At 36.5% G+C, this 21,111-nt stretch overlaps 1 protein-coding gene across 1 annotated transcript in view; it reads left to right on the forward strand.

The window, feature by feature from the left end:
* Nucleotides 1–21,111, forward strand: part of LOC136833478 (ubiquitin carboxyl-terminal hydrolase 9X-like) — a 525,953-nt gene that overhangs the window by 186,945 nt on the left and 317,897 nt on the right. The window contains 2 exon segments of the mRNA XM_067095694.1: nucleotides 683–801; nucleotides 1,196–1,350. Coding sequence (XP_066951795.1) covers nucleotides 683–801; nucleotides 1,196–1,350 — 274 coding nt within the window.

Here is a 21,111-nt window from a genome sequence, read left to right on the forward strand (position 1 = left end):
ACAACTGTCTATTTTGATAGTTCAAAACACCAAAAAAAAAAACTCTAATAATGCTTATACCTGAATATTTTAATAGTTCGATCACAAAAAGTGCATATAGTTACAAAAATGATGTGAAAATACAGTAATTTGTGAATATTTCTCAATGAAAAATACCACAAATAATGTGTAATGTTCCCTAGAGAAATCCTCAAATAGGTGAGTCCACGGATCCGGAACCACGAATAGGCAGGGGTCGACTGTAATGTAATAGTAGCCATTTCATCTCATCTTCCCGTTGGTCACACTTGTTTGATCCTCAAATATTTGATTATTTGGATGAATAGTTGATGTGACCCAGTCCCTGTTATGTGACAGTGAAATATATATTTAGTGTCCAAATTGACACCAAAAGTCATGGTCACTTTTGGGAAGCTGAATCTATGGAGGAAGTTTTGTGTTTCTTCATTATATTCAGTTTATCTGTTAATTAAGTTTTTGAGAGCTAGTAAATTCAGGATAGTTGTGTAAAAAAGAATTTTTACTTAGCAATCTAGCTAAACTTACTAATGCTGTATGAATGTAGGCCCTCATTCATTACATTTATGTGTAATTGCACTTGGCCCTATTAATTATGTTTTAATGAACTCAGAGTAAGAAATACTTTGGAAATATTTATTAAATTAGATTATTTTTTTTCTAGTAAACAATCTTCGTACAGCCTGTCTAGAACATGCTAAGTTGGGAGAGCAGAATGCTTCACTGACTTTGGAGACACTGGTATTCTCTACTTCACCTTCACAAGTACTTTACAACCTTCAGGTGAGTGCATAATTACTTGTTGTTTGTGTTCAGTTACAAATGATTGCAAATATTTTTCATGTCATAAGGGTTTTAACTCTTCGCTTTCAGAGAGGAAATTCAAACTCCATGATTTATAACCAAAATCTATGAATAGATGATCAGTGATACTAATGGAAAAATACAGGTTAAGTAAATTGAGTTATTGCACATAGCTAGCTGTGTGAGAGATTGGAAGAGATTGTGCTGTACATCAGTGTTTCTGCCTGTTTTGACTTTTATTCAGTCCTCAGCCCCACATATTTTCCAAGTAAAGGACTTTTGTATATGGATTTTTGGTGTTATTAACTCAGCACTGAACTCAGCTAAAGGTTGTACATTGTTTTCATGTTCCTCCTTGTTTTATTTCTTGCAGGTACTGTATTCACTACTAATGCCTGCGCTTAATCCTATGTCAGATAAGGCAATGGAGTTCCAGTACAATTTCATGAAGTGTGGTGGTGTTAAGATAATCATCGATATGCTGAGCAAGAACAATTTTCTTTCCAGCACTGATATGCCTACTAAAAGGTATTAATTACTTAGTTATTCAGTATATCTGTAATGTTGACTTAGTTATTCAGTATATCTGTAATGTTGCTAAACTAACAGTCTGGTTTTGTCTTGAATATCTTTTGTAAAACCAGATCTAAACTGATTATATATGATGCCTGTGTAGAATAGATATGAAGTTTTTACCAGTGAATGATTTCAAGTAGGGCTCTGTGGACAGAATATTTGCCCATATTTTTTGGACAAATATGGTTTATGAGATGTATCAGAATAACTAAATTTCAATGCAGTGTAAGCTCAATGTCAAAGGAAAGACCTTTTTTAAAAATTGCTGGAGTCATAAAAGGTTGATGCTAATTGATTTACAGAATTATAAGAGGCCATGTATTCAAATTCAGCACTGTGACTTAGACATAATGCTAGGACCTGGTAAATTTTAATGATGGTTGTGTTCTACATGAAATCAGGTGAAATTTCATCCGAGACTAATTGAGAAATGTTTTTTGCTAATTTACATGGATTAAGGTCTTGAATACTAGGCCACTTACAAATAGTGAATTATTTATCTTGGATGTCTGTAGAGTACATGCTATATTTCAGATGTTGCTTAGTTATCATTAAATAACATTAGTGCATTGCAAACCCATTAAATATAATAGCCTAATCCCATACAAGGTTGTTTTTTTTTTTTATCATCTTGAAAGCCCAGACCCTGCTTATGTCTTCTTACCAGACATCATTTTTTCTTGCAACTTCTGTTTCAAACTCTCTTAAAAGATTAGTATCTCTTTACACGTGTGTACAGTGCCTTTCATTTTTATGAATTTATTATAATTGTTGCATTCTGAAGTGGATTTTAGGTGGTTAATGAATTTTTTTAATGTTTGTTAGTGATTTTTTTACTTTCCAGCAGATGGTATCTCTCACTTATGTCAGTTTAATGTGAATAGGGTTACTTCATGTAAAGCTTCATGATGTTCTGTTACTTGGGATCTCTTGGTTTTGATCTCTTAGGAGCTTAATTTTCTTCACATATTGGACTTCTCCAGTGATTATCAGTTTTTATCATTAGATTTCAATAATTGTAATTGTTTTGATTTTATGTGGTTGCTTTTTCTTATCAATTTCAGTGTAGTGGGTTACCTATGCTTCTCTGTTTCTGTTCTTATAATTTTTTTTTCTCAAGTAAGCCTTATCCTGTATATTGCGATTGGGGTAAAGAATTTTTCATGCTGTGAATTTTGTCATTTGTTTTTACTGTATCTGTGACTTATCATTCCCCATTGCCTGTGCTTTGTGACTTAGTTTATTCATTGTGCCACAGTGTACTTGTGATTGTGTCAGGTAACATGCTCACAGTTCCTTTGTCCTCCTTTGACAAGGATCCTCATTAAAAGTCTCTCCGTGTAGGGGTATGGATATCTCCAGAAAATGTGGTTAGTGTTGATAACTATAGTAGACTGTTGTCATATGGCCAAGACCTAACAGGATGCTGTTGTTGATTCTTCCTTTTCAAGCCATGCTGTCATTCTTGCAGTCAAGTCTCATTCATTTTAGGCTTGATATCCAAATCCTTGATCCCTCCACTTCTTGCCAAGAATGTTAGGTTGGAAATTGCAAGCCTGTCTTTTTGCCTTCTTGATCTTGCTCCTGTTTCTGGTGGGAAGGGGGAGGTTTTTATTTTTTTCTTGTTCCCTTGTCACCCTCTCCCTCTACTAGTGGCTTTCTGCTGCCAACTCATCTCATGGTATTACTTGCCAGGAATTAGTATCCAAGACTGAGATTTTTTTGGTTGAAATCATTTGCAGTCACCTAAAAAAGTTTTCATGCTATGCCTGAAGGGCTGTGGCTCGAGAACATGTTAAGATTGTCATATGGGTGCACCTGATCCTCCTCCTCTGCCTGACAGATGCCTTCAAAAGTTGACTAGAGCCAAGGCTGTCCATCAGAAATTTGGTTGCCACTGTTCACAATGGAAGCCTGCAGTATGCAACAGAGTTACAAGTGCGTGCATAAGTAGAACCCTGGTTAATTGACAGGAAGGGGTTCTTGGTGGTGTCAGTTCAATCCTATCTGATACTTCGCCTCTGCTGGAGGACATGGCTATGACCAGCTGTCTTATCTTTTCCCTTTGACCCTTTTCTGTTTTTCACATTCGGTATGCATGATGCTGATCAGCAAATGTGATGATCAGAGTTGCTGTGTTTAACTCTTACCCTTTTAGTAAGGGGACAACTGTCATTTCATGTGATCGAGTTGTCTAAAGTGAGTTTTTATTGATTCAATCAATTTCGACATCGAGTACAAAATTAGTTGTTGGCATTTTTTCGACAACTTTTACCAAATTTGGCACCAATTACAAATTTGTTCCCAGAGCCCCATATTCCATAATTTTGATGTAACCAAATATGGTCATGTTATATATTTTTCATATAGAAACAATGGGTCAGAAATGAGCAGTTTTCAAATAAAGAGCAATTTTATTTATCTAATATCCTAATTGATAGGAAATATGCTCTGAATACAATGATTCTGCAAGGAAATTTAGCTTGATATTTTATTGTTACTGAATCTGTACCAACAAATTTGACATTTAACATTCATTAGCAACCTTCAAAATGACTAAATTACTTATATTGCTTGAAAAAATGGTCATATAACTTTTTTGAATAAAGGGTAATTACATAAAGGTCCAAAAAAATTAGCCTTTTCAAGTCTAACTCTGAGGAGTAGTAATGGATTAAATAAGTTTCCTGTTAGCTTTGTACATATGTTATAGTCTGAAAAACAACTGTCTCTATGGAAAGTATCATATTGGTTGTGCAAAGATATAGTCCAAATGATATTAGTATGTTAGTAATCATCATCACCATGAAAATGGTCTCTTTGTCCATATATTGAACCTGTTCCTCATTTTCACACACTTCACATTTACAAACATCAGTACAAACCAAGTTTTGCTTCCTTCATTTTGCATCTGTTGGTACTACAATTGGTGGTACAGCTGCACATTGTGAACTTAGTTAGAGAAGTTGGAGCTGGAACATTGTCTGTGGTATTTGCCATCAGTGTACCATCAGATGAGGTTATCATCCTTACTAAGTAGGTTCTAGTAAGCAAAGTGTGGGCTCAAGAGTTTGTTTCAAGATATAGGTGACATAATGACAGCTGGTGGGAGTCCTTCAGCACTCTTCTGGTATTTACTGAAGAGATGGTATCGAAGGAGAGGAATGTAAGTAACTGCATCGGGTTGTGACTTGCAGTACAGCTGAAGAATGAATTTGTCAAACATGGCACAATTTTGATTAATGATATCTTTCTCAAGGCATGAACCAACCAGGAAGAAGGGGTTGCATATCTTCAACAGTATAATCAGAGAATACGTGATAGCATACCTTTTTAGACTTCCTGTAGAAACAGCCCATCTAATCACAACCAGTAAAAATGTGAAAACCAATGATAGCTTCTGCATGATCAGGCCCAAGTGCCTCATACCCAACATCAATAGGTGAGGCAACAATGTTTCCAAGGATGACTTAAGAGAGTAACTGGATGATCTTGATGATCCTGGCTTCCAGCTGATGTCTGACAACGAGATAGTTGCTGCTAGTGAGATTGAGGAAGCAGCCCATGAAAACAACTTGTTCAGATTAAGTATAGCATTTCAAATTGTAAAGTGACCGTATAGCCTAAACGGTTTGAAATGTACTAACCTTATTGTAGCCAAAGTTTTATGCTACGACACCCAGGTTACTTCAATAATGTTATTCTAACTCACAATCAAAACCATATTGCATTGTGTATATCATCTAAGACATAAATGGCACAAACTTACTGTTAGTTCAAATGGCACATTCGATATTCTTAGGCTGAATTGAGACTGGGATTGGCATGAGTACAATCTCTACTTCCTAACCCTAATCCAAAGCACACTCCAAGAAATTGTTCTTGCATTTAGATATGCATATCTGTGTAAAGTAAGTCTCCCTAAATGAACTTTAAGATAAAAAGGAATACTTAAGTGGATTTGAAGGTGCCGACAAGTATGGCTGCATCCTGAGTCCTTCCTAGGCACAGCTACACTGCACCAAAGCTGTAACGAGACTACTTATACGACTGTTGCCGACCGTCACTGAACGTTTGACTGACAGCCGAACTGACAAGAGCACTATTACACGTATACTTACAATTAAAAACATGAAGCAGCCTAACACAATACTTTTCATGTCTAAATACAAACGCAACAAAACATATCCTTCTTCTTCATAATATGCATTTCCACTTCACGTAGATTTAGAAAGAATACATAAAACTATACCACAACTGCAGAAAAGTACAATCTCTCCTGTCAATGCTTTGACATACTCCCCCACAAGAAAAACTTATGCCTGCATCATTTACAATAGTCCTGTTCTTATCAGTGCCTCTCTGGCTTCTGCAGCTATTTGAGCAGTCCTGCTCGGGCGGGTGCTTGACTGAATGTGTTCTGCCGCAGGATTAATTTCCCTTATCTCCTGCCACAGCTCTAAAGGGTATAACTTAATTACAGGTCTCATGAGCTGGGTATGGGCCGTTCTTATAGTAGCCACTCTTGGGACCTTGTCTCACCCCACATGTAACTCGATCACTTGGCTCAACTTCCACTTGCTCCTTGGCCCACCTTCATGAATGAGGACTACTTCCCTATCCTGGGCCAAGAGCCATGCATCTTTCCTACTCGATGGGTCTATCTTAATGTTGTTAAATACTCCCTCTCCCATCTTTTCCACATGGTTCCACACAACCTGGACACATACAGGAATCTTTTCTCGGTGAACTCCCTCCGTCCATAGGTAGGATCACCAGAGATCTCTTCCCAATTTACTACTACTCTTGGGAAGGACTTAAGCTTTCTTCCAATAATCAAATGGTTAGGGGTTAAAACTTCTAATTGATTCAAACCCCGGGGCATGTAACTTAATGGTTTATCATTGATACTTCCTTCTAGTTTTACCAGTATACAGTTCAGTTCTTTAAAACTGAGTAAGGCTTGGCCTACGATCTTTTTTAGTCATGACTTCAGAAGTCCTATCAGTTTTTCCCATATAGTACCAAACCACGGTGCTCTCGCTGGAATAAACTTCCAGTTACACTTTATATCTAACAGATGTTCTTTTACCCTGGAATTCTCCGACGTGGTATTAAGATATTCTGATGCCACTACAAACGTGGTAGCGTTGTCACTCAACGTGAGTGCTGGGAAATCTCTTCAGAACTTACTAAAACTCATGAGGAAAGAGTCACAGGACTGATTATCAACTGGTTCCACCTGTATGCCTCTGGTTACTGGGCACGTTAATAAAATATAAGCCTTCTTAGGGCTCTGTCCTTTTCCCTTAACCCATAATGCGCCTGTGTAGTCCACGCCTGTGGTATTAAAAGGTTGCCTACATTGCACCCTGAACTTGGGTAATGGAAGAACTATATTGGGCCTATACAGCCTCCCCTGCATTCTCTGCAAATAACACAGTGGTGTAGTATACTCTTAGTTAGTCGCCTTATCTGTGGGATCTAGAACTCCTGCCAGACGCCACTTGCCACAGTTGCATTTGCACCCATCATGATGTTCTTTAATGAGTACCCGAGTAACATAGCAACTCTTTGGCAGCAGTATAGGAAACTTAACAGCTTCGAGTAACTGTGCATACTCTAGTCTACCCTTACACCTTATTACCCCATTGTCCAGGTAAAGATTCAACTGGTGTATGAGAGCTAGTTTTGGTTTTCTTACCCCTTCATCAAACTCTCGTATTCCTCTTGGGAAAATTCCTTTTGCATGAGGGCAACAGTCTTATCCCTTGCCTCTTGGAGTTCTTCCAAGGTCAGTTCATCATACCTCTTCATATTGGTTGAACTCCTACAGTTATTAAACACTGTAGGATCCACGCTGTGGTCCTATAGACCTTTTTAACCTTGCTGAATCTTTCCCATTTCAGCAAATGAGTATCACCATTCAGGTTGTCCCCTAAAGTAGTGACCAAAATGTTCTCTTCCCTACCCTACACAAGTGATCCACCAACCCATGACCTGTCTATTGGCCAAGAGGAAATTTTTAACCAAGGGGGTCCCTCCCACCAGGAAGAACTATCCAAGATCATTTATGTCCTTTTTCCATGTGTCAACCAGTCACTGGGATCACCATCCATAGGCGCATAGGACAAGACCGCCTTTATTTCCTGCACTCTGTTTTCACAAATACAGGGAGAAAGCTTTTTAATAATAGCCAACTTAGGGCGGCTTTACTGTCTGACCAAATGAACAGTTCAACAAACTTTCAACAAACTCATTCTTCTCAAAGGATTCCTTAATAAATTTGGCCATTCTTGCTGTTAGCAACAATGCCATCAAGTAAAATTTGGAACAGTTATTTCTTTAATGGGCACTACTCTTGCCTTTAGCACCATTAAATAAGAGTTTTTGTTAACTGTATAGGCTACAACACTATATGCTAACTCACTGGCATTGCAGAATATGTGTAAGGAGTCCCTCCTCTCCTAGGCTAGTATTCTTAGGAAAGGAAATTTCAAGATATTTTTCCAAGTCTTTGGATAACTCAATCCATTGTTTCTTCAGTGGGTCTAGGAGTTGTTCATCCCAATCCATTTGTTGCTTCCACAAATTCTCCAGGTATATCCTTGCCCTAATAGTAACAGGTAGAAGTACTCCCAATGGATCGTAAATCTGTGCAACAGTTCTTAACACTTCTTTCTTAGTCTGACTGGACTTATTTATCTTAGTAGGATGTAATGTCAGGGTATCTTTCTCTCTGTCCCAGTTCAGACCTAAGACCTTGTGAGTTGTTTGTTCTCTGGCATTAATCCCATATGCTCTAGAAATAGTTTGCAATGAGTCATTATTACTCGTCCATTCCTTCAGATATAAATGTGTTTGCACAAATACCTTATTTGCTTCAAAGAAAAAATTTACCAGTTCATCATCATTGCTGGTGAACTGCAAGTTATCTACATACAGTCCTCTTTTTATTCTTTCAATTCACCTTCTATTACAGATAGGTGTTTCTTAATTGTTGCAATCAGCAGAAGGGGAGAGCATGTAGCTCCAAATAAAACAACTCGAAGCCTATACACCAACAATTTACTGTTAGGGTCTGTTGGATCTTCCAGCCATAAAAATCTAGTATAGTTTCTATCTTCTTCCCTAAGTTGCGCCATTAAACATGCTTTCTCTATGTCAGTAATACAGGCAAACGATTTTGTTTTAAACTGCAGCAGAACTTTGAGCAGGTCAGCTGTTGTATGTGGTCCTGTCCACAACAGGCGTTCAAGCTTAACCCACTTTTCCCCTGTCTGACCGAACAGTCAAATACTATCCAGTAGGGGTTGTTGCACTGTCCTTTTTAACACCATGATGTGACAAGAAATGAGTCTTCCTCAGTTTTAAAATATTCCACTCTCACAATGAATCTTTTATCATCCTCCTGATCCTTCAGGAATTTCTGGTAGTGTTCTAGACACTGAGTGTCCTTCCAAAACTTCACGCGCTGTTGCTTTAATCTGTTCAAAGCCAATACGAAGTTGGAAGTTAATCTCCTTTTATTGCCTTTCCAAGGCAATGCCACAGCATACTGTTTGTTAATTTCAGAATAGGTTACAGTATTCTCAAAGTTCTCCAATACTTTCCGTTCCTGTTCCGTTATTTCATTGCAGTCAGTGCCTAAATGATCTAAACTCCATAAAGTTTCAAGATCTTTCCTTGGATCCTTTAAATGAGTAGCCCTGTCAGCCATAGTTATGTCATTGGTTTCCACTGCCAGTTTTAAAATGGAAACATGAGTCTTCCTTGATGGGAGGAGAACTACAGGTTCTGGTTACTACTTAACCAAATATGGTTGGTGGTAACACTAAATTTTAAAGTTTCCTAAACCCTGGATGTAAAATGCTGTACAGTAAACCCCCCGTATTCGCGGGGATGCGTACTGCAACACACACACACACACACACACACACACACACACACACCGTGAATAGCTAAAATCTGCGAATACTTAAACCCCTCTGAAAACACTTAGAACTGCCTATTTTGATAAACAAAAAAAATAAAATAAAATAAAAAAATGCGTATGGCTGAGTATTTTAATAGTTTTATCACAAACAGTGCATTTAGTCATGAAAATATGATAATACAATAATTAGTAAATATTTCTCAGTGAAAATTACTGCGAATGGGCAAATATTCCGCATATAATTTGTACATGCATTCCACAGAGAAATCCACGAATACCTGAGTCCTTGAATATTGAGACCACGAATAAGGGGGTTTACTGTACACGTTGTCAACCCCTATTAACCGTTCTGTAGGCACTTGTTTCTCTACGGGTAGATCAAAACCTTTATCAGCCAAGCTGATTTTCGTTCTACACAACAACCTTATGGTCTTTTTAATGTTGAATTTCTTTGTACAGCAGTCCCCGGTTAACGGCGGGCTCAGTTAATGGCGATCCGGTTTCATGGCGTTTGTCTAGCGCCGAATATCTCTGATTTCTGCTCACTGCGCCGATAATTGGGTATTGGCGCCAATACATACCTAACAGAGGCGACGATAACCGAAATCGGCACTTTTTGTCGCCGATAAGCCCGAAAATCACCAAAAAAGCGCCAGAAATCGCCGATTTTTGGTTAGTGGCGATTTTCGGTTATCATCGCACCCCCTGAACGGAACCTCCGCCAATAACCGAGGACTGCCTGTATATATTCTGGTAGCTCGTCTACCACTATATAATCCATATTTATTAACCCTTAAACGCCGAGCCTCTATTTACAAAAGTGTCTGTCTTATGCCGGCGGCGTTTGGGAGTTAGTGCCGAAGTGGAAAACAATTTTATTTTTTAAATCACAGCACGCTTAGTTTTTAAGATTAAGAGTTCATGTTTGGCGCCTTTTTTTGTCATTGCCTGAAGTTTAGTATGCAACCATCAGAAATGAAAAAAAAAAAATATAAATATTGGAATATATGACAGCCCCAAAAAAAATTTTATATATAATTGTATACAAATCGTGCTGTGAGCAAAACGGTTAAAGATAATGAGTTATTTATTATTGTATTGTACAGTAAATTGCAATGATTTTGATATATAACAAATTGTAAAACGATCAGAGCAACACAGAGAAAATATTATCACAAAATGATTCATGAATTCGTAAAGAGCAGGACGTAAAAACAAGTTTTTTTCTAAAATTCACCATAAATCAAAATATTGTGTTAGAGACTTCCTGTTTGTTGCAAAATGAAGGTGATTGATTGAATATTACTAGACTGTAAGTGTTTTAGCTTACAATTGCATTTTTTTACCATTTTGGTCGAGTTAAGTTGACCGAAGGTTGAATTTTTTCTATTTATCGTGATTTATATGAAAATATTTCAAAACATAAAAGCTACAACCATGAGTTATTTTTTGTTGTATTCTACATGATATTGCGCACATTTTCATGTATAAAACTTTATGTAAGGCCTAATATAAAATGGTGCAAAAATTACGACAAGGTGACTAAAGAAGTTCTGAGATTTTCAGCAGTTACCTTTTTCGTAAGGAAAAAGTTTTTAAAAATTCACCATAAATCAAAATATTGTGCTAGAGACTTCCTGTTTGTTGCAAAATGAAGGTAAATGATTGAATGTTACTAGAATGTAAGAGTTTTAGCTTACAATTGCGTTTTTAGACCATTTTTTCGAGTCAAAGTTACGAAGGTTGAAATTTTGGCACTTATCGTGATTTATATGAAAATATTTCAAATCTGATAAAAGCAACAACCATGAGTTATTTTTTGTTGTATTCTACGTGAAATTGAGCACATTTTCACATATAAAACTTTGTAACGACTAATATAAAACGGTGCAAACATTACGACAAAGTAATGAAAGAATTTCTGAGATGTTCGGCCGAGTTACCGCGTGTGGATGTAAGGAAAAAGTTTTTTCAAAAATTCACCATAAATCGAAATATTGTGCTAGAGACTTCCAATTTGTTGCAAAATGAAGGTAAATGATTGAATATTACTAGAATGTAAGAATTATAGCTTACAATTGCGTTTTTCGACCATTTCGGTAGAGTCAAAGTTGACCGAAGGTTGAAATTTTGGCACTTATCGTGATATGAAAATATTTCAAAACTGATAAAAGCTACAGCCATGGGTTGTTTTTTGTTGTATTCTACATGAAATTGCGCACATTTTCATATATAAAACTTTATGTAACGACTAATATAAAACGGTGCAAAAATTATGACAAAGTGACAAAAGAATTTCCGAGACTTTCGGCCGAGTTACCACGCGCGGACATAAGGAAAAAGTTTTTTCAAAAATTCACCATAAATCGAAATATTGTGCTAGAGACTTCTAATTTGTTGCAAAATGAAGTTAAATGATTGAATATTACTAGAATGTAAGAGTTTTAGCTTACAATTGCGTGTTTTGTACCATTTTGGTCAAGTCAAAGTTGACCGAAGGTTGAAATTTTAGCACTTATCGTAATTTATATGAAAATATTTCAAAAGTGATAAAAGCTACAACCATGAATTATTTTTTTGTTGTATTCTACATGAAATTGTGCACATTTTCATATATAAAACTTTATGTAACGAATAATATAAAATGGTGCAAAAATTACAACAAAGTGACGAAAGAATTTCTGAGATTTCAGCTGATGCTCTGTATTGCGAAGAAAGAAATTATTTTTCAAAAATGGTTAACGCTTGTAAACAAAACAACAGTGTGATCCATGAACTCCCAGCATCCCTCAAGGCGCATGATTTAAAATCTTTGTTAAAATAGGCCTATAACTATTTTTCTGCGAATATTTAAAAAACTTTTTGTAGTCGACGACCGAACGTTAAAATTTTGTCAGTTCCACTCAGCACCGACAGACAATTTTAAAACGTGTGAAGAGCTAAAGGAGTCGGCGTTTATTTTTGTTGTTAATCTACCCGGTGAGGCACAGCAATGTTCACCATTTCATACTCCTTAACTGGTATAGAAGTCAAGTAACCTCTCAATGATATATTTTCTACTCCCTTGCTCTTTTAGTGGAGTCCTTCAAGAGCAGATTTCTTTATAAATGATCTCTTAGCAGAGGTGCCCAACAACCCCCTCTTTTGCACAATGTGACCTCTTTTACCCTTTAGGGTTATTGTGGCTATAGATAAGATAGACTTCCTAGTCGTCCTATTTCCCTGTCCTGTATTTGTCAGTGTGATGTGTTCCAACTTGTAATCCACCTACCTTAGAGTTATTTGGTTGGTTTCAATCACATACAACACTATGATGTTTAACAGTTCAGCCGCTGTTACAACCTTGCCTGTCACAGTCGGAACTGAAAATTTTATTGGATGCGCATATGAAACACAGCCCAGAGTCCTAAGACGTTCTATCTATGATTGCCTCTGCAGATTGCACATCCTCTAACCTGGTTTACCTTGGCTTTGCTTGTATTTTCTTTAGGCTTTACCAATATTTTTTTTTTTTGTCTCACTGATTGCCCTTGTTCTACTGTGAAAGCAGATACTGTTGTTAATGTATTAGCTTTTACTGATTCAGTCTGTGGAAAAGCCCCCAAGTTTTGTATTTCTTCTGCAAGATATTTTTTAAAAGTGTCAAATTTAAGCCAATCTTCTCCACACTTTCGTTTTATTGTTTCAGTTACACTACTGGGTAGTTTGGTGTAGAACAAGATGGTACACAATTCACTCAATTCCAACTATTCAATTTCCAATGATCTTATGCAGCATTCAAATTGCGCTCTGAAACCTTGTAGTGATTCTGCATCTGCCTAGGGAGTCTCAGTTTGGAAAAGTTTTCTAACTATGCCACAACTTGATATCTTTTTTGCCATAGGTTTCTTTTAACAAGTTCACTGCTTGCAAATGTTTATCACCTTCTAATTTAAAACCAGATATCAGTTCCAGAGCCTCACCTTTTAATAGGTCCTTCAAATAAGAAAACTTCTGTATTTTCTCAAAATCAGTACGTTGGTGTACTGATACTTCATAAAGTTCCCAAATTAAATTCTATTCCTATACATCATCAAAATGTTTGGGGTCTAATTTAGGTAACTTTACACTAGCTTTAACAGGCAATATCAGTGCACCAGGTTCACCCCTTGCAGCTAGAAGACTCGTGATGTAGGAGTTTAGTCTATGAATTTCAGTGCCTACCTTTAGGCTATATTCAGTTTGATTCATTATTTTGGTCAGGTTGTTCTCCAGGATCCGTTTGATCCAATATTTCATTATCCAATTCCTGGATTTTCTGCAAATATTCCTTCAAGGAGTCTCTCAACGAAGAAATACTAATGAAATCACCAGAATCATTAGTGGTTTCAACCTTTTTTGACCAGTTAGTTGTCACAGACTTAAAACCCCCCATCTCCTCTTTAATTCATTCATGTCAGACATCTTAGCCTATAATTTACCAACACCAGAATATATAAATTCTTAATACTGAAAAGGTGTACAAACTACCAGCTCCAAAAAAAGAATGTATATACTGCACTAGCAAATATAATATTTAGAAGTTGGCCACACCTCTTCAAATAAATCAATGGTAGATCACTACCAGTTGTATTATATATGTGCCCTTAACTACACAATTATATACTGTGTACAACATAGGGTTTTATTTCAAATTAAGTTTCACTTAAGTATGTCAAAACTTACCATAACCTTAAAAAAAATAATTTTATATTAACATTTCCTCTCTTCATTACCTTACAATTTACAAAGAAGGAAAAAATAAACAAATTATGAAGTGCAAATGTGTCAACCATCATTCCTCTAATGTAACTTAACCTAATTTCTGGGTTGGCAAGAGTACAACCTGGTAATTTACCAATCCTGACTGAAAGCATATGAATCTGTGGCTTCACATAAATGACTCGCCAGCGTCTTATAACTATCATATTGGAAATGCTGTTTATCACTGGCAAAGTCTCTTTCTACCAACTGATTGAAAATAAAAGTTATTTCTCAGTTTCTTTTCAATAATTGGTTTAGTAGATCTTTTCATGCTCGATATCTATCCTTAGGGATGTTTCTAGGAGTGAACGAATTTAGACTAACCACCAAAACCTCACAATTATTAATACTTTCCAGTCTCTCTACTAGCCCTAAAATCTTATTTTTGACCTTGCTTACCAATTCTGGATCGTCATCATTTGCATCAATATCGTTTCCACCGATGTACAGGATAATGATATCGGGGGCAAATGCTGTCAATCTGGTCACTAGTACAGGGTCCAGGAAGTTATCATACACTGCCCATGATTTTCAAAAAGTGCAAAAATACAGGGGCTGCTTTAGTCTCACGTCATTTGTACTACAGCATCCTGTCATAAAAATGACTTAAATGTTTTATTAGAATGTCCTACCACAGCAACCTTCCGCTTTATGCAGAATACTTCTGGATAGCTTGTAGCCATGTTATCCAAAAACCAATACCCTCATAATAGAAAAGAAGGTTAAAATTCCCACCAAGTTATTATCAGAGATTAGGCTTCAGTTAGGCCAGTCGATGATTGACCAAGTTAATCCTACTATTTATCCATTTCAGGCTAACACATAGCTAATTATAAAATGGCCACCACCATCAGCCTACCAAGCTTTATCTTTATCACCAAATGTCAATAGTCTGTAAAGTTTCATAAACGCTAAGTATACAGATCATTGCTACAACAACCAATCACTGCGATCCTGGTCAAGGCACCAATTTATTCTGACTTTCAGAATAAGTATAGCATTTCCTACTGTACAGTGATCATATAGCCTAAACAGTTTGAAATGTACTAACCTAATTGTAGCCTAAATTTTATGCTATGACACCCAGTTTACGTCAACTAGATTATTTTGACTTGCAGTCAAAACCATATTGCGCTGTGTATGTTATCCAAGACATAAATGGCACAAACTTACTGATTGTTCAAATGGCACATTTGATATTCTTAGGCTGAATTGAGACTGGGATTGGCGTGAGCACAATCTCTACTTCGTAACCCTCATCCAAAGCACACTCCAAGAAATTGTTCTTAGATTTAGATATGCATATCTCTCTAAAGGAAATCTCCTTAAATGAACTTTAGGATGAAAAGGAATACTTAGGTAGATTTGAAGGCACCGAAAACTGTGGCTGAATCATGAGCCCTTCCTTCACGACCGTTGTCAACTGACACCGAGTATTCGACTAACAACCGAACCAACAACAGCTGATGACCGGTACTTGAGCACTATTACACGTATACTTACAATTAAAAACACAAAACTGCCAAACACAGTGCTTTTCACAACTAAATACCAACACAACAAAACATATCCTTCTTCTACATAATACTCATCACTATTGTATATGACTTAGAAAGAATACATAAAACTATACCACAACCTGCGGAAAAGTACAGTCTCTCTTGTCGAAGTTTCAACAGATGGTGACGGTTGTGACACACCATGACCCACAAACTACAAGAAGATAGAGGTCTTACACTACTACATCAAGCTGATGGAGAACCCCCACACTGACCACAGCGTAGGTTAGATTATGGGGATTCCCTAACCATACAAACCCTTCACAAATCCGTGAGGCCGGGTCAGTCAGCGAAGGCTCCCAGAAAGATGGCCTAAAAGACCTTCGAAAAGCATTGGCGCTTGTGGAAATATAAATTAACTCATTGTTTATTGTTTTCTTTCTTTCTGAGCCATGTACATTGTTTATTTTCAATTTAAAGTGCAATAAAGGTACAATGGAAATGTGCATTGGAGCTTAAGGGAATAAATGAGCTCCATCATTTCTTGTTATTGTCTTTCCTTCCTTCTATTTGTTTTCTTTCAAGGAAGATACACAACTCTTCTGAACATGTACATTATTTATATTTGGTTTAAAGTGCAATAAAGATACAGCAGAAAGTAAAACACAGGCTTAAACATAAACAACCACCAATTCCACATACTACCTTCTTTATAGAAACTGAGACTAAACTACAAATAAGGGAAACACAGCAACCTTCCTTCAGGCAGATTTCTTACATAACAATTACAATATTAACAGTAGCTGTTTGTCCTGAAAACATTTGTATATAAGTACTACGGGCTCCAGGTGTTTAGTCAGCACAATAAATCACAGACAATTAGTCAACTTGCGCAAAAACAAAGTTCTCATAATTTATAAATAAGAATATATGCATGCATAGGTATGTTGTGTGTCAACAGATAGTTAAAATTAACATTACTAATGGGGGGCCAGGGTGTCCATCTTAGCCGATAGTCCTGTTTAACTGCGATATCTATATATATACCTATAAATACAGGCAGTCCCCAGGTTTACGATGGGGGTTCCGATTTTACGCCGCGTTGTAAACAAAAAATCATCGAAAATTGTAAAAAATCCTAAGAAAACCTTACTTTTAATTCTTTGGGTGTATTGAAAACAATGTAAACTGCATTTTTATTGAGTTTTTCATAAGAAAAGCCTCCAAATTTTTAGTGTTCTGCCATTTTGGAGCCATATTTCTTCTGTTGGATCAGCGTACAACTTGTCTTAACCCCGGAACATGCGTCGTAAACCAGGAAATAATTTTTGATGAATATATTTGAAAAGCGTCGTAATCTCGGAACGTCGTAAACCGCGGACTGCCTGTATACTGTATTTCATTATTTTTATGAAGAGTACGATTAATAAACCAATGTAGAAACGTTTGAATTAAAGCTCATGGTAAAAGATGAAAAATGAAGAAGAAAACATTATAAAAATTAAAGAATTCAGCCTCATATGTAGATGCCTAGGCCACGACATGAATGCATAATTGGTAAGTAAAAAGGAGTGGAGTCTAAAATGAAAAGTAAGATAACGAAATTTAGATTACAGGTACACAATCCTTTACCCGAAACCCTCGGGGCCAGATGTGTTTTGTTTTTTGGAATTTTTCCGATTTCGGAACTGTGGGGTCAGGGTCATAATCAAACATCACTATTGCGGCAAAAACATTTTTTCCCTTTCTTCATGTTTTTTCATTTTAGTTATTCATTATAGTTTATTATTTTATATTAATATACTGTTAAATGAATGTGAGATAATTTAGATCATCAGAAATAAAATAGTGGGACAATTAAGACCATAAGTTCACTAACACATTTTGTCTTCAACAAAAACATTCCATAAGATGCAAAAATATACATGATCAAAATAATTGTAATCCAATTTGTGAATTTTAACGATAAGTTAGACCATAAAATACATTTCATCATATCGATCTTGGAGAGGGTTGTTCTTTATTGTCACTATAGTGTGTCATCAGTTTGCAGTCGTAAATCTGAGGACAGTGTGGGAATAGGATTCGCAAGTTATAACGCATCATCATGACAGACTGTTGTGGGATTTTTCATATTGCTGTATTTAAAGTTAAAATTATTGTTGAATTCTTGTTTTCATGAAGCAGCCAAATAACCATGATCATGGCAACGTTCAAACTTATTGCCATCACGGTATGTCTATAAACAGAACAAAAGTAGAGGGCTATCATTGGCTAGTAGGTCTCCATGGCAACCAGCCAGCCAGTCAGGTTTTAGCTGTATTTTGTCTGAGAAAGAACATTTTGCTCAGAGAAGCTGATGGCGACGTAACGATGACTTAAGTGTGTGTGTTTTGAATACAATACGTAGTTTTTAATAGTGTACTTATTTTACTGATACATGAAGAATAGAATGAATTCCTTTTTATTACTTTGAGTGCAAAATTGTTGGTTCAGAGATTCTTCAGGAACAATTTTTTTTTTTTTTTTTTTTTTTTTTTTTCTTCTCTTCAGAAGATTTACTAACACTGCATTGACATACCGTACCTTTAAAACAAAATTCTTCTTTTTAATCTCTCGAGGTTATAATTACGCTACATAGTCTCTCTGTAAAGCTTACCTTTGTCATGTATTTTCTTTCCTACAAAGCATTGTGTAATGTTCATGTATTTATTATTCTTCTGTTTATATCTGCTATTCATTTAAGAAGATTGCTTCTTCTTCCTTGTGCTTAACTGCTCCTTCTCTCTTCTCTGCTGTCTTTACTTCTCTTTTCTTATCTGCTGCTCCCCCTCAGAATTAGACTTCTTAAGGATTTTTGGAAGTTGATTGTCCAACTCTCAGTAGGCGGGATCTTGTTTCTGCCCCACATTTGTTGACACTTAATTGGGTGAAGTTATCTAAAGACTTCCTCTGGTGTAGTCAGAATAATTAACTCCTCCTTAGTAGGTGGAACTAATTACGTCACCAGAAATGATTTCCGGCTTGATTTGCATAGCTTAAGCTTCACAGGTGAGGTTGTTTAACAATTTCAATATGATTAACTTTTGCCAGTGCCGCACCAATGTTTGGCTACATATTCACGACACCTTTGCTTCGATCGTCATTCCTTCAACGATTGTACTCTCCCTGTTTATGTAACACACACACACACACACACTCTCTCTCTCATTATTTTAATTGATACTTAGAATATTCAGAATTCCTAGTTACCACTACAATTGTACTGTAGCTACCAGTCAGGCAGTGGATAGGTAAAACTGTTAATGCTCAGTGATTGGCTACAGTACTTCCTACTCTTCCAGACAGTAGCGTTTCTTAATGACAGTATGTACTGTGCACAAGTTAAATTGTTTACAAGTTGAAAGCATTTCATTTTAGTACAGTATAAATACAGAACAGTATATATAAAATAAAAATATAAATGAAAATTTTTTTATTTACCGTTGGTAAATAAAAAGGAAAACGGTACACGATGAGTGGAGGAATAGTAACTATCTTAAATCGTGGACAAACATTACGTATTTTAGACTGGCTGACCCTCTTCGGTTTCCGTCTTATCCAATATCTGGATTGATGGGTTCCGATTTAACGAGGGTCGACTCTATAAGCTTTGCATATGCCTGTCGACTGCATTTTGTTTTGAGCAATCAGTGTTGCCAAAAACTGTTTTGCAGCTTAAGAATATTGTACCTGTAAATACTTTTCTGAAGTGGCTTTAATAAGCAAAATACATGAATTTTTAGCATTTCACTTGTCATACATATATTCTGCTATATTTAAAAAACCTGTTTGCTGATATGGTATTTTAACACTGGATAAAAAGTATTGAGAAAATACTTTTCTTAGGCTTATATCATAATTCTAAGAAATAGATACTAACTTTTGGACCATATTTTCACTTCACTGGCATACTGCAACATCATCTGATGAGTGAATTAGATCCCCCTTATTTCTCAATCAAGTACTGCACTGTGTTATTAGTTTTATCTGTGAGAACATCATTGCATGCTTCACAACATGGAAATTCATTTCTCGTTATAATGTGGTTCGGATTCCACAGTAAGCTGTAGGTCCCGTTGCTAGGTAACCAGTTGGTTCTTAGCCACATAAAATAAGTCTAATCCTTTGGGCCAGTCCTAGGAGAGCTGTTAATCAGCTCAGTGGTCTGGTTAAACTAAGGTATACTTAACTTTTCACAACACCAAAAATCTAATTAGCAAAGCATTTTTGCAATGAATTGGACATTTATTATTCCGAGAACAAAATTTTACCGAGTTCATATCAAATTATTAAACACCAAAATGCATGTTCTTTATTCTTAATCCTCACAACATGCTGAGATATCAATGAGGTGAGTCAGAAATGTCAAATTCATAGTCAGTGGTGGCTTCACTTAGTCCGTCTCCATAAATCTAACCTCCATGTGTTTTCCAACACTCCCCCTCCCCCAACCCAAACCCACTGCTATCCATCTTTGTTGACTTGCTAGATTCTTCTGGCCAGGAATCTGATGTCTCTCCCACCTCTTGGAGTCCCTTTACATATCTCAGTGCCTCTCCCAAACAATTTGCCATTTCATGATCACTTGGAGGAACACACACACACACACACACACACACACACACACACACACACACACACACACACACACACACACACACACACACACACACACACACACACACACACACACACACACACACACACACACACACACACACACACACACACACACACACACACACAGAGAGAGAGAGAGATCATTTTTTAAACAAAGGAACTATGGCTATATTTTTTATGGTTCTTGAGTTCCTCACAATTTTGTTCTTGAATTTATGGTTGAAAAAACAGCTTTAAATAGGATTGTAAAATGACATTCTTCTTTCCTTGCTTTACCAGCTGACCAGTACAGTGAACAGGTGAATCTTCAACAATGTTTCTAAACTGAATGATAAACTAGAAGCTAATGATGTATTTTTTTTTTTGAATCAGAGTTTACAACATGAAGACCAAAACAGTCTTGGGATAAAGAGCTAAAGAAGATATTTTGAGTCAAGTGCAGATTGGGTATGATATGCACAATCAATTCATGGAAGAGCGAATATTTGGAGTCAAGAATGTTTGGGATAGAATGAAAAAGAGGAAACTCCTCACTTTGACTCATGTGTTCAGAACATGCAAGACCAAAGTAAAAGGGACTGTTTTAGTCTTAAAAGAAGATAGATCATTAGTGCAAAGTATTCTAGTCATCTCACAGAAAAGACCAGAACTGGACTTGGCAAAATTGATTGGAGAGTATGAGTTCTCCAGTCATTCCATGCTCACTATTCAGCAGTGATGGTAAGCCTTATTCCAGCGCAGACAAAAGCAAGCTGATGCATCTTATTGAGGAAAGTGCTCAAGGGACTAAGGTACAGATAAACTTAACTCAACTCACTCTATGAAACAAGTCAT

The sequence above is a fragment of the Macrobrachium rosenbergii genome, chromosome 51, assembly GCF_040412425.1.
Source record: "Macrobrachium rosenbergii isolate ZJJX-2024 chromosome 51, ASM4041242v1, whole genome shotgun sequence".
Lineage (NCBI taxonomy): Eukaryota > Metazoa > Arthropoda > Malacostraca > Decapoda > Palaemonidae > Macrobrachium > Macrobrachium rosenbergii.